General features: G+C 43.9%; 2 protein-coding genes across 4 annotated transcripts; one reads left to right on the top strand and one right to left on the bottom strand.

Annotated features, from left to right (window-relative positions):
- Positions 1-1,862: 1,862 nt before the first annotated feature.
- LOC6555078 (bifunctional glutamate/proline--tRNA ligase) lies at positions 1,863-8,135 on the bottom strand. The gene is made up of 6 exons (XM_001982033.3): positions 7,952-8,135; positions 6,861-7,772; positions 6,538-6,709; positions 5,418-6,480; positions 3,166-5,025; positions 1,863-3,108 (listed from the first exon to the last, which is right to left on the bottom strand). Exons 1-6 carry the CDS (start codon positions 7,992-7,994, stop codon positions 2,020-2,022), a joined length of 5,139 nt encoding a protein of 1,712 aa, XP_001982069.1. The 5' UTR covers positions 7,995-8,135; the 3' UTR covers positions 1,863-2,019.
- Positions 8,136-8,329: 194 nt separating this feature from the next.
- On the top strand, positions 8,330-12,307 carry LOC6555077 (AP-1 complex subunit sigma-2). 3 transcript variants are annotated; one of them, XM_001982032.3, is made up of 5 exons: positions 8,330-8,502; positions 8,737-8,915; positions 9,019-9,127; positions 9,195-9,332; positions 11,809-12,307. In XM_001982032.3, exons 1-5 carry the CDS (start codon positions 8,500-8,502, stop codon positions 11,851-11,853), a joined length of 474 nt encoding a protein of 157 aa, XP_001982068.2. In that variant the 5' UTR covers positions 8,330-8,499; the 3' UTR covers positions 11,854-12,307. The 3 variants fall into 3 exon arrangements, with proteins under 3 accessions (XP_001982068.2, XP_015008882.1, XP_015008881.1); XM_015153396.2 differs by lacking the exon at positions 11,809-12,307 and adding an exon at positions 10,644-11,308; XM_015153395.2 differs by lacking the exon at positions 11,809-12,307 and adding an exon at positions 10,221-10,274.
- Positions 12,308-12,687: the final 380 nt, after the last annotated feature.

Genomic DNA, 12,687 nt, shown 5'->3' with positions numbered 1-12,687 from the left:
AATTAGGATAACTTTGTTAGACTTTATCTACTTCCCATGTTCGCAATACTTATATTTAGATCTTGAGTGCTATTATCTCGATCCCGAATTATATCAGGTTGGAACTAAAAATATATCAGTGGCAGAGTGACTCACCTCTGGAACTCTAGAACTGCTTTTTTCACTTCCCCAACTCCAACTCGCCATCAAATTTTTGATTGTACACTACCCATGAATAATGCGGCATTTGTGAACAGGTTGCTTGAGTAGATACTTACATACGTATGCGCCATGCATTCAATCAGTCGCGGCCATCATTATGCAATTTTTTTGCAATTGATTACTCCGAGTGGGCTGGAGCTAAGAGGTAAAGCTGGAGCTGCGCATGGAATAAATGGGATTTTTAAGATCCAACCACCACCACCACCACCACTCATCGAATCGGGAACGCCGCCATAAATCAAACATAATTGCAAATCGCGCTTGCTTTCGCGGCAGCTGAATACTAAATAACACTAAATATTTGCTATTTGTTCGAGATTCGATTAACGACTAAGTAGAACACATTAAGGCTTGACCTGAGTCAACGAAGCAACGAAGCCGGGTATCGTGTCTATGGGGTATACCTATCTAAAGACTTCGTTTCGCAACTTTGCTGTGCTGGTGTAAACATTTCAGAAAAGGATTAATAGCTGCCATAAATAATGTTATATTATAGGTGTATAACTGGAAATGGAAAATATTACACTCAATATTGCAATAAATTCCATAATATTATAAGGAATGTATTTTATTTTTATAAGAACTTTGGTATTACCCAACCCATTTTCGAATTGACTCGTGATATCTTCCAATTGGGGAAACCAGTTACAAATCGTGGCAATACGAATGGAAATAGTCATATTTGTCTAACTCAGTTGACGGGACTGCCTGTCACTTATTTGTTGATGTTTACGCATATCGGCACGCAATATTGTCCAGGTCTGGGGCCTTTTCCATATACCCCATACGCGGCGTGGGCTCGGCCATTATTTTTCCATTTAAAACAAGTCGACAGCGGCGGCTGACGCAAAGTGCCAAGATATGAGATATGCATTTAATTAGCTGCACTCACTCTCACCCAGCTTAGGGTGCATTCCGAAACCACCTTTGCGCCTCTCGACTCCCTACTCATGTATGACAATTATATTACTGATCTTGGCGAGCGGCACCCGAACAGAAAGTATTGGAGCATTTAAACGCCTTGGGCTCTGGACATGGGTTCGGTTAACATTGGTATCAATTCCTATATCTGGTCATATTGCTACCCACCTCCAAACCGTTTAAGATGGAATCCACTGATTGCGATTAGTGAAAAATTATCCATTTATTGAAATGGAGCTGCTAGGTTTCTTTTAATTGGTGTTATTAAAAGATTAAAAGGGGTATGGAGGATATGACCGATCTCTTCATATTGACAGCTTCCTTTCCAATTGCATTTAATTAGTAGAACAAGTGGATCACTAGCCAGAAGCAACCCTTTTTTAACTTAATTAATAACTATCAGTGAGTACTAAAAAGTCTATAAAATATAATTTAATTGACAAGTAATTAAGTATTTAATTGGCTGCCGATAAGATTGATACCTTTTCAAAAAGTCGTGTTCCATATAGAAAAGAAGCCTATAAATAATTTATGCTTTTTAAACGGAACTAAGCAAAGTATTGATATACATGCCATATACGTTTCGTTATCCCCGTTTCTAATTATATTTGCACGGGGCAACTGGGGTTAAATAGTTTGACAACTTATTGAAAAATCCCAATTAAAATTAGTCTTGCAAGCTTTTCAGCTGTAGGTTTAAAGTTCTGGATTATGTAAGCAAAATGCAAGCAAATGGTTTTCAAATTAAACATTTAATCAATTTAAAATGAATAGAAAGTTTTCGTGAAAATCAGAGTACATATAGGTCAATCGATCCTAACCAATCGAGTTCATTTGTTAAAAGTATGATTTAGAGAAACAACGAAGCCTGGCTTCTTTCCAGATCACTTTCATTTTTTAGTAGCTTCGTCCAAAGAGCGTGTAGAACTTGGGCTTGTTGGTGCAGCTGGGGTTGATGCACTTATCGCTAGCCGCGATGGGAGCTGGCTGATCGAAGGGTATACACAGCGACTTGGCACCCATGGCAGGAGCTCCTGGCTCCGCCTCTTCGCCCCGGGCGCTGTCCGCCTTGATCTTGTCCTCGCAGCTGATCTCGCCGCAGAAGGGGGCCAGAAGGAGATTTTTCTGCTCTAGGAAACCACAGAAGTCCGTCCAGTTGGTCACCTTTTTCGTGTGACTGGTCATATCCTCTTGTGCCTTTTTAAGCATGCTCTCATGAATTGTTTCGAGCAGCGCGGCGATCTTCTTCTCCACATCGGCCAGCGGTATGGTGATCTTCTCGCCAGTGTCGCGACGCACGGCCACCAGTTGTTTAGCCTTCAGGTCCTTGGGACCCACTTCCAAGCGCAGCGGCACGCCCTTCAGTTCCCAGTGATTAAACTTCCAGCCGGGCGAGTAGTTGTCTCGATAGTCACCCTCGCAACGAACTCCGCCGCCGACAAGGCGCTTCTCAAGGTCCTTGCAAGCGTCCAGCAGCTGCGCCCGCTCGTCATCCTTCGTGTTAACGGTGATGCCGCAGGGCACCACAATGGCCTGAATGCAGGCAACATGCGGGGGCAACACCAGACCCTGGTTATCCGCATGCACCATGATCATCACGCCAATTGTGCGAGTAGTAATGCCCCAGGAGTTCTGGTAAACGTACTTCTTCTGCTGCGTTTCAGGGTCCTCGTACACGATTTCGAACATCTTCGAGAAATTCTGACCCAAATGATGGCTGGTAGCTCCTTGAATGGCACGTCCAGAAGCCGAGATGAATGCCTCCACTGTGGTGGTGTAGTCACCACCCGCGAACTTCTCCTTCTCAGTCTTGCGGCCCTTAACTACGGGAATGGCCAACAGATGAGTGTACACCAGGGCATAAAGATCAAGGATGTCTAGCACTTCCTTGGCGGCTTCTTCCTTGTCGGCGAAAGCGGTGTGACCCTCCTGCCACAGGAACTCGCGGGTACGTAGGAAAGGAGTTGGCTGCTTGAATTCCCAGCGCTACATAATACACTTGTTAATAAACGATAAATGATGAAAATTCAAGGCAACACTTACGACAACGTTATTCCACTGATTAAGACGAATCGGCAGATCCCTGTAGGACTGTACCCATTTCGCGTAGGCGGGGTACATGACGGTCTCGGAGGTAGGACGCACTGCGATTGGCTCGGCCAAATCAGAGTCACCGGACTTGGTGACCCAGGCCACCTCAGGCGCAAAGTCCGCGATGTGCGTCTTCTCCTTTTCCAGCACCGCTTTAGAAACGAAGATGGGGAAGTAGCACTCCTTAACGCCCATGCGTGTAATCTCAGCATCAAACCAAGTCTTAATAGCTTTCCAAATGGCAAAGGACCATTGACGCAGAATGTAGCATCCAGATACGTCGTAATATTCGATCATCTCACCCTTGGTGATAACCTGCGAGTACCAGTCAGGCAAGTTATCCTCCTTGGTAGCCTCCAGACCCAGGCGGGTTTGCTTTTTCACAGCTCCGGACGCATCGGCGGCAGGCTCCTTTTTCGCTGGCTTGGCTGGCTTTGGTTGTGCCTCCTTTGGCGCTTTCTTGGCTGAACCTCCTCCGCCGCCGCCTCCGCGACCTGCTACGGGAAAATCGGTGCCCGTGACCTCCTTGTACTTGGCCTTAAGTGCCAACAACTTGGCCACTTCAGCATCGATCACCTCCTTGGCTGCCTTGTTACCTTTCGCGGCGCGTACCTTCTCCCCCTGAGCATTAATCTCCTGGGTGAGCTCATCCTTAGCTGGCGATGCCATTGAAACGGGACTGGCTTCCTTTTTTACTACTGCTGGTTCAGCCTTAGCGTCTGGGGTCCAATCTTTACCGCTCAGCGTCTTATATTCAGCTTTAAGAGCCAGCAGAGCCTTAACCTCAGGGTCGATTACGTTCTTAGCTGCCTTCTCTGACTTTAATTTCCTGATCTTATCGCCTTGTGCCTGAATCTTGCTCAAGACACTGCCTACGTCACTGCCTGAATCTTCACCAGTGAGATCTACAACGGCTACAGTTGTGGGAGCGGGTGCCACAGTACCTGGTTTCCACTCTTGACCAGTTAGGGATTTGTAGTCCGTTTTCAAAGCCAGCAAAAGTTTAACCTCAGCTTCCACAACAGACTTCTCCGATTTCGCCGATTTCAATTGACGGATTTTATCACCCTGTTGGGCGATCTTGTCAAGCAGTGTGTTTACAGCTAGGTCAGAAGCTGGCTCTGGATTCTTCTCCTGTTTGACTTTTACTGCAGCGGCTGAGGGAGCTGGAGCTGTGGTACCTGGCTTCCAGTCACTGCCGGTGGCTGTTTTGTAGTCAGCCTTTAAGCTAAGCAGCGTTTTTACTGCAGCATCAACGGTGGCCTTATCGGCTTTAGCTGACTTCAGTTCCCGAACTTTGTCACCCTGGGCAGTGATTTGGCTAAGAATTTGGGCTACCGAATCGTTGGCAGCGGCAGAAGGAGCAGGAGATGCAGATGGGGCGGCAGTGGGAGGAACAGTGCCTGGCTTCCAATCCTGACCGCTGAGTGTCTTGTACTGAGCCTTAAGTCCGAGAAGAGTTTTAACAGCAGCGTCAATCACTGGTTTGCTCGCCTTCTTGCCCTTCAAATCTCTAACCAAATCGCCTTGCTTGACAATGCTAGCATTCACTGAAACGGCGTCGTTGGCATTAGATGAGCTGGCGGCAGGTACAGATGCAGAAGGGGCAGGAGTTTGCCCTGGCTTCCAATCCTTTCCAGTAGCTGATTTGTAATCCGCTTTCAGGGCGAGCAGCTTCTTCACAGCAACATCGATTTGTTCCTTGGCTGCTTTCTTGGATTTCAGATCTCGGACCAGATCGCCTTGCTGTGTAATTTGACTGTCCAATTCGGAAGCTTGGCCGGAAGAACTCACAGGTGGGGATTCCTTTTTCTGTAAGAACACACATTTTTTTTTTATTAATTTAGACAAAAAGCTAGTTTGCAGCAACGAAAATTATTTCCAAAATCAGTTTGCAACGTCAGCAAGGGCTACATGTATTATTCAACGAGCCTCTCTTTTTAATTTGTTGTGTTTGCCTTACTGAGGTTGACGATAACGATCCACACGCCAGGTAGCTCAGCACACAACTGGTTTTCTTCCGTGAAGAAGACTACGTCGTACCCACGCGGCACATAATTAAGAGAAAGTGAAAGAGCTTCAGAGAGCTACAGTGGGAGAGCGAAAAAGTTCGGAGAGTTCCAAACAGCTGATTCTCAAGATCATTTTTAGGTCGAACATTGTATACCCTACTTGTAATCATATTTTTGTAAAGCAAAACTTACCGTCGTCTTGGCTTCCGGCGCATTAACTTTTAGGCCGGAAGTTGACACATCCTTCGAATGTCCATCAGGAATAGAGAACAACACAATAGGGGAAGGAACGTTTGTGTATCCACTGGGCGGAGCATAGGCGACGTCGACCTTAAAGAAGCCACGCCTCTGTAGCTGGATGATATCGCCCTTCTTGCACTTCTTCAGTTCCGGATCGCCCAGCATGGCAACCTCATCACGGGTCTTGTGGCTAATAAACTGCTTAAAGTCCTCGTCCTTGGCCAGAACAGCTTTGCTGATGATGTTGTCAAAGTAAACGCAGAAAGTGGGCGGATAGGCACTGGCATCATCTTCCACAGCCAACCAGGTGAGTTTTAATGTCTTTTTGAAGTCCTTGTTCTCCAAATTGAGGGCACCATCAACGGAAGTTATGTTTCCAGATGCATCCTTGTTGATCTTCTTGATGAGGATGTTGCCCCAGTTAATGAATGTTGCATTTTCACCCTCCTTCAAGGCTTCGGCATCAACGTAGTCGATGTAGATGCGGGGACCCAGCAAAACGGACTTTTTGCCCCGTGATTCATCCTTGGGATGCACTGGCACCTGGATTCTTTCCACCTTAGCACCAGCCACATTAACAATAATGCGCTTCTCCTTCTCCAAAGCAGTGTATCGAGGAGCAATCGGGTCGATGACCTTCTTGTTGAAGGCCCAGACCTTATCCCAGTTCATGAACACTACGGATTTACTGCTGCCTTGGGCAATGATGAACTCCTTTAAACCCTCCACAGTCATGCCGCGTCGAATGACACCACGCACCGTTGGGAATCGAGGATCATCCCAGCCGTCAACCAGACCAGAATCCACAAACCAGGTAAGTTTTCTCTTGGACAACACAGTGTTGGTCATGTTCAATCGACTGTATGACCAGATGTGGGGTTTTCTTAGCTTCAGGGCATCAATGAACCAGTAGAACTGATCATCTCGGTCAAGGTACTCAGTGGTGCGCAGGGTGTGGGTCACATTCTCGATGGCGTCCACAATAGGACAGGCAAAGTCATAGGTGGGGTACACCCTGCAAATGATAATGGTTACATCTGATTCGCTATGAAAACGTTTTGGTTATACTCACTTGTATTTGGTTCCCGTGCGAGGATGTGGCTCATTCTTGCAGCGATAGATGGTGGGATCTCGCAAGCATCCGTTGGGGGAGCTCATGTCGATCTTGGCGCGCACGCAGTACTTTTGACCATTCTCAGAACCCTTAACCATCTCCTCCCACAGCGAAAGATTCTTCTCGACAGCTGAAAGAGAAAACGTGAATAAATATGTGTAAAATAACGTAGGGGTAAATACACCATAAAAATAAGAGCAAATTTTAATTGGAAATAATTATACTGTTCCAAACTTCATCAAGTGCTAAATATTTTAATATAGTAATTAGAATCAACTCACAGTTATTGCGATTTGCGGACTCCACACGTTGCTCGCGCTCCAGCTTCATTTGCTCCGGAGGGGTATCATCCACATAGGCCTTGCCCTCCTTGATCAGCTGGACGCAGTAGTCGAGCATTAGGTCGAAGTAGTTTGAGGTGTGCGTAAAGACGTCAGGCTTGATCTGCAGCTGCTCGAGATCGCCGAGAATGACATTTTCGAACTCGACCGTCTCCTTGGCGGGATTCGTGTCATCAAATCTCATGATTAGTGTACCTTGAAACGCCAGAGCGTAGTACTGATTCAGCAGCGCCGCCTTAGCATGACCAATGTGCAGATAGCCAGAGGCCTCTGGCGGGAAGCGCACAACCACCTTGCCCATCTCGGCACCTGGCAGGTCCACGAACTTGCCCTCCTGCTTGCGCTCGCCCGTTTTGGTGGGCTCCTTGGAAGGCTGTGGACTTCTTTTTACCTTTGCATCCGCTGGCAGGGACTGCAGCACCTTCTGGATCAACGGCTGGGCGGTGATGAGGTCATACCAACGCTGCACGTGCTGAGGAATGCCCTTGGTGGCGAGGAACTCATAACGCGAGTGCATCTCGTTGAACAGTGCAAAGTCAGCGATTGTCAGCTTGTTGGCCACCAGGTAGGTTACCGGGGCAATAGACTTGTCCAGGAAGGAGAGAGCCCAGGATATGTCGTCCTCGCAGGTCAGTGAGAAAGATAGCCAGTGATCAATCTGTGTCCGTTCTATGGCCGTTTCTCCGTACAGCTTGTAGTCCGGAGCAGCGCGAGCGAGGGCGCGGAGCACATCGTTGTTGGAGTGGCAAACCAACAGGCGATTATCCGGGAACTGCAGCGATGTCTCCTCCTTGCTCCACACTATCTCCACGGGCACCGTGCCATTGATTAGATGCGCCGTCGCCAGGCCACCTAGTCGAATGAGTAAATTAATATCACACAATACCGGACTGATGCAATAAAAGAGGTTTCGGATGAAATGCCCCAATATATTTTGTACATAAATAGACCCCGATGCGGATATAACCTCACTATGTGCACATCCTCTGGGCACTGAAGGTCACTGCAGCCGGCATGCGTTTGATACTTACTTATGGGCGGATTGTTGAGGTTAGCTTTGAGCTTTATTGACATGGTCGCAGGTTGTTCGCTTGCAATTGAAATCAAATTGATGAAATTTCGGCTTTTAAACGGCACGAGTACGGCCAGCTGCTAACGTCTACACTGCCCAATAGAGATGGACACGGAGAACTGCAGTTGCCGTGCGATTGTTCTCTGCGAATGGCAAATATCGTACGGCTCAGATACAGTGGCACATTAATACACCCTTTCTATTAAAATATAAAATATTTTGTTGAAGTTCACCTCATTCTTATCAAAACAATTAGCTGCACCACAAAAATGTTAAATAATTTGGCATCATAAATATTGTGTGGTTAGCGCTATTTGCTTCATGTCCACTGTAAATGGCATTCCGCTGAACACGTCGGCAGGTGCATTGCGAATGGCAGCAGTGCATGAAGAAGAACTTTATATGTGTGTTTTGCTCGCTGGCTGCATGGAAAAATAAGGTTTTTCCATATATTTTCTACTCCCAGCCCACGGAAAAACTTAACCACACAGGGAAAAACAAAAATAAATGGTAAGGCTCAAGAAAAATGTTGTGATAAAGTGATTTCTTTCGTTATCGAATCGAATTTGTGTGTTGACGAAGCGGTGGCTCCAGGTGTACATGCGTGTGTGTGTTGGTGGGGGTGCTCGATGACTGTGTCGATGGAAATTGGGAGCTTCGCTGGCCTAAAAAGATATGAAAAATTAATTTAAAGCGTAAAATCAATATACGTTGTGGACTTACGAACTTGCTACCTTATTCCAGATGCTTTTCATGCTGCTGTTCAGTCGGCAGGGCAAACTGCGGTTACAAAAGTGGTACATGGCCTATCCGGATAAGGTGAAAAAGAAGATCACCAGGGAACTGGTCACGACGATACTGGCCCGCAAGCCCAAAATGTGCTCCTTTCTGGAGTGGAAGGACTGCAAAATTGTCTACAAAAGGTGGGTAATTGTATAAAAAAAGCAAAGTGTCGTCAGTCTGTAAAAAAAACTATGGACAGACATCATTATTTAAACACTAACATTAACGTTTGCTGGTTTATAGGTATGCCAGCTTGTATTTCTGTTGCGCCATCGAGCAGAACGACAACGAACTGCTGACACTGGAGATCATTCATCGCTATGTGGAGCTGTTGGATAAGTACTTTGGCAGCGTAAGTTACTAACACCAGTTTGCAATGGAAGCGATAAAGAGTATTATATTTCCCATTTGCTAAACAGGTCTGCGAGCTGGACATAATCTTTAACTTTGAAAAAGCATACTTTATCCTGGATGAGCTGCTCATTGGCGGCGAAATCCAGGAGACGTCCAAAAAGAACGTACTTAAGGCAATCGCCTCGCAGGATCTGCTCCAAGAGGTCAGTACACCCGAGACATATGATCTGTAATGCGTAACGGTTGTGTCACTCTACCTATGCCGGATATTGTTAATTGTTTTATATATTTATTCAACTTGATGGTTTTTAGTTTCGTTACCTCGTTAGTGTTTGTTTGCATCTATATTTTTATGCCTATCTATAACGTTTACAATGTCATACCTCATCAAATCACGGTTTTCTCTTTATACTCTACTCTTACCTACTTCTCGTTCTTATTTCTCTAATTTTTTGCAATCAAAACTAATCTCTATAAACAAAACACCTCTAACCACTCGAAGCAAGAAGAGTTCTTTTACTCGCTGCAATAGATCCTAAGTCCAGTGTGCGTGTGTGTCCTTGCAGCAACGTTGTCATTATCTTTAAGTTCAGAATCTGATGTAAACCACCTCAGCTGGCACACACGCACTCATTCGATTATTTTATTTGCATGCCGTCCTGAGTTCCGAAACTTGCCTACGCGACAACGAATTGTGAATTGTGAGAAGCTACCAGGAAATATTTAATCGCCACAGTATTGAACTTGCCATAGATGTTGCTGTGCAGTAAAACTAAAACTAAAACATTGTTTGCCATTTATAGTACAATTTGTAGCTTGTGTTTATTTTGTGACCGTAACTTTTGTAAGTCTTCTAACCCGAATTGTAGCAAGATGTCGATCGTAGTTGGCTTGATTATTTTGCATGACCTTTGTAGATGAATTACTAACTAGAAACAATGTTGACCTTAACATATTCTTGCCATACCATGAGCCATATATAAATGTGTAACCCATGTACCCTCTCTCTTGTTATTATTAACGCTTACCCTACCCGCCACTGCATATATCGATGTTAACACAACTACTACCACCACCAACAACCACCACAGGACTTCAATGAGTATCTCAACTAATCAATCCAAACAATAAATTAATATGAAGAAGAAAAGAAAACCCATCCCAAAGTACCAGTGTAAAGAACATAAAGTTATATTCCCGATCTGCAAAGAGTTTGTGGAGAGTCGATAGGTCAGATCAGTCAAACCTTCGTCCAGCTGTATATATTATATGTGTATATTGCCCAGCTTCCATTCCCCTGCCTTCCCCGCGCTGCGCTGTGATGTTCATCCACATAATATACATTTCGTGTTACCAAGTTGTGCCGTACATGAAAGAAAAGCAAAACAAGATCGAAATTGGTTTCTTTTTTGGACAAATTCTGCATACACTTACACCTACTACTCGTACTACCACTACTACTCTCTTTCCTTCTACTCTTCTCGTTCTTATTGTTCTTATTCTCTGTACTCCAGGACGAAGCCGTTGAGGGCACTTTAAGAGACATTGGACTCCTCTAAAGAAATAGAACACCCTAGAACTTATGTAGTTGATATTACACGCACACCCAGACACAGCAAGCACACAATACACACACAGTTACACCCCCCAGCGATAACGTGTGCTGCACTTGGCACTTTACAACACTGCTCCATCCACTCCTCAACACTTGTTTGTGATTTGGCTGTTGTACAGCACTGAAGCGCTGAAAAAAAAGATAAGGAAGAAGACGCCAAGCAGCGTGAGGCTCCAAAAAGCAATAATACTAGATAGTAACATCAGAGCATCTGGCATGCGGTTTTTCATACACTCTCTCTGTCTTAAATTTCACACATAGATACAATAGATACAGCAAAGTTCATGCAAAACAAGCCAACCTCACGTAGTCCCACCTGGGGTTCCTGAACTGAATTAATTTCCTCTTCCTATCTACATTATATAATCGAAAGATCATTCCAATCAATCACCAAATGGGCAATAACTAATTTAGTGGGGAAATATATGCAATACTATTCTTACAATAGAAACCTGTAAGCTTTAATGTTGATAAAATGAGAACGATATATAATTGAAAATTGTAATAATCATCCCCTAGTGGTAACCGAATAAAAACTCTAGTTTATCTATATCTACAAGTATATATATATGTTTATGTATGTGTGTTGTACGTTTTAGCCAAATTTTCTGTGTTTTGTAACTGAGAAAAACAAGTTAAAATAAAAAACAAAGTATTTTTGAAAAAAACCTTAATTGTACTCGTATGCTATATGAAAATGGTAAGACCTGGTGATACTCAGTTTCTTTTTAGTGTCTTTGTATACCTTTAGTTTTGATTGTTGTCTTTGCTGTTGTTGTGACTGACCCATTTGACTGCTCTGACCTCTTGACGCCCACTCTGTTCCACCTCCACTGATCTGATCTCTCAGCTCCACTTCCTCCAAACTGTCTATTTAACTATCTGTCTGGCTTAGCGCACCCGTTTGGTGTCCTTTCGTTTTTTAGTTGCTACTATCTACTACCCGTTTTCCATAGTCTATTTATGAGGGGTAACAGTACCGATGCTTTTATTTGGTTTCCTTTTACCCCAAGCGCTGTAAAGTATAGATCACGTAACTGAAGCTAAGCATTCTCCCTTTCCAGGATGAGACCCCGCAGAGTTTCTTCGACGATCACGGCCTGGGCTAAGTTGGTAAAAGTATTCCCAGAAAGGCATTATCTATATTAAACCCATTTAAAGTCGCCTTAATTGTATGCGTGTATCTGTATTCAACGTAACCCAAAAGTATATCGGTTCTATTATAATTTAACCACCCTGTGTCAGCATAAACACATTGTGTATAAAAGTGCTGTTAAACCTATTCCTAATTTCGCTTGGCAAATGCAATTTGCAATACATTTTATTTCACAAAAGCAGCAATATCGGTTGCTCACACACATTCATATTTGTAAAGATTAACTTAATGATAAGCAAAGTAAAGCGATGCGAATAATCGACGGTGTGCTCAACTCTCTAGTTGTAAGTTAAAAGCCCTATAAATATATGAAAATTGCTGTATCCAAAGTAACCAATCAAAACTCTGTTTACTTTATGCATTCTTTGCTACAAATAAAAGTTGTATCGAACGTGAGAGTTTCTATATTTCAGATGTTTTAAACGCTGTTTTTAATATATAATATTTTATTGGGACAAAAAATACGTAATAGTTATGACTTGTAATAAGCTCAAGAAGGTAGGCAATTATTTTGGGAATGTTAGTTTTTGTGAGACATTTTACCAATTTCAATAAGAAAATTAGAAAAAAAAAACATTGTTTTGATACCACATTTTAGAAAATCTTTGGCAAAGGTACGCTTTTAATATTGGATGTAAAAATAAATACTTTGCAGAAACTAAAATTGTTTTGTTAGCTTCAATAAAGCCTCAATTTGAAATGAAGGTTGTTCTTGGGGCCAATTTCCTCCCCTAGCTTGGCCACATTTATTTTGGGGCCAAGTTGGCAGCTCGCCGACCAACAAATT

Source organism: Drosophila erecta, unplaced genomic scaffold, assembly GCF_003286155.1.
Source record: "Drosophila erecta strain 14021-0224.00,06,07 unplaced genomic scaffold, DereRS2 tig00000000-arrow-pilon, whole genome shotgun sequence".
Lineage (NCBI taxonomy): Eukaryota > Metazoa > Arthropoda > Insecta > Diptera > Drosophilidae > Drosophila > Drosophila erecta.
This window is presented reverse-complemented; position numbering and strand designations above follow the sequence as displayed.

Coding starts and splice junctions, on each gene's coding strand:
- LOC6555078 (XM_001982033.3), bottom strand. CDS start 7,994: ATGTCAATAAAGCTCAAAGCTAACCTCAACAATCCGCCCATAA. Junction 7,773..7,951: donor CCTCAACAATCCGCCCATAA/GTAAGTATCAAA, acceptor TCATTCGACTAG/GTGGCCTGGCGACGGCGCAT. Junction 6,710..6,860: donor GTCCGCAAATCGCAATAACT/GTGAGTTGATTC, acceptor TTTCTCTTTCAG/CTGTCGAGAAGAATCTTTCG.
- LOC6555077 (XM_001982032.3), top strand. Junction 8,916..9,018: donor TGCAAAATTGTCTACAAAAG/GTGGGTAATTGT, acceptor GCTGGTTTATAG/GTATGCCAGCTTGTATTTCT. Junction 9,333..11,808: donor CGCAGGATCTGCTCCAAGAG/GTCAGTACACCC, acceptor CTCCCTTTCCAG/GATGAGACCCCGCAGAGTTT.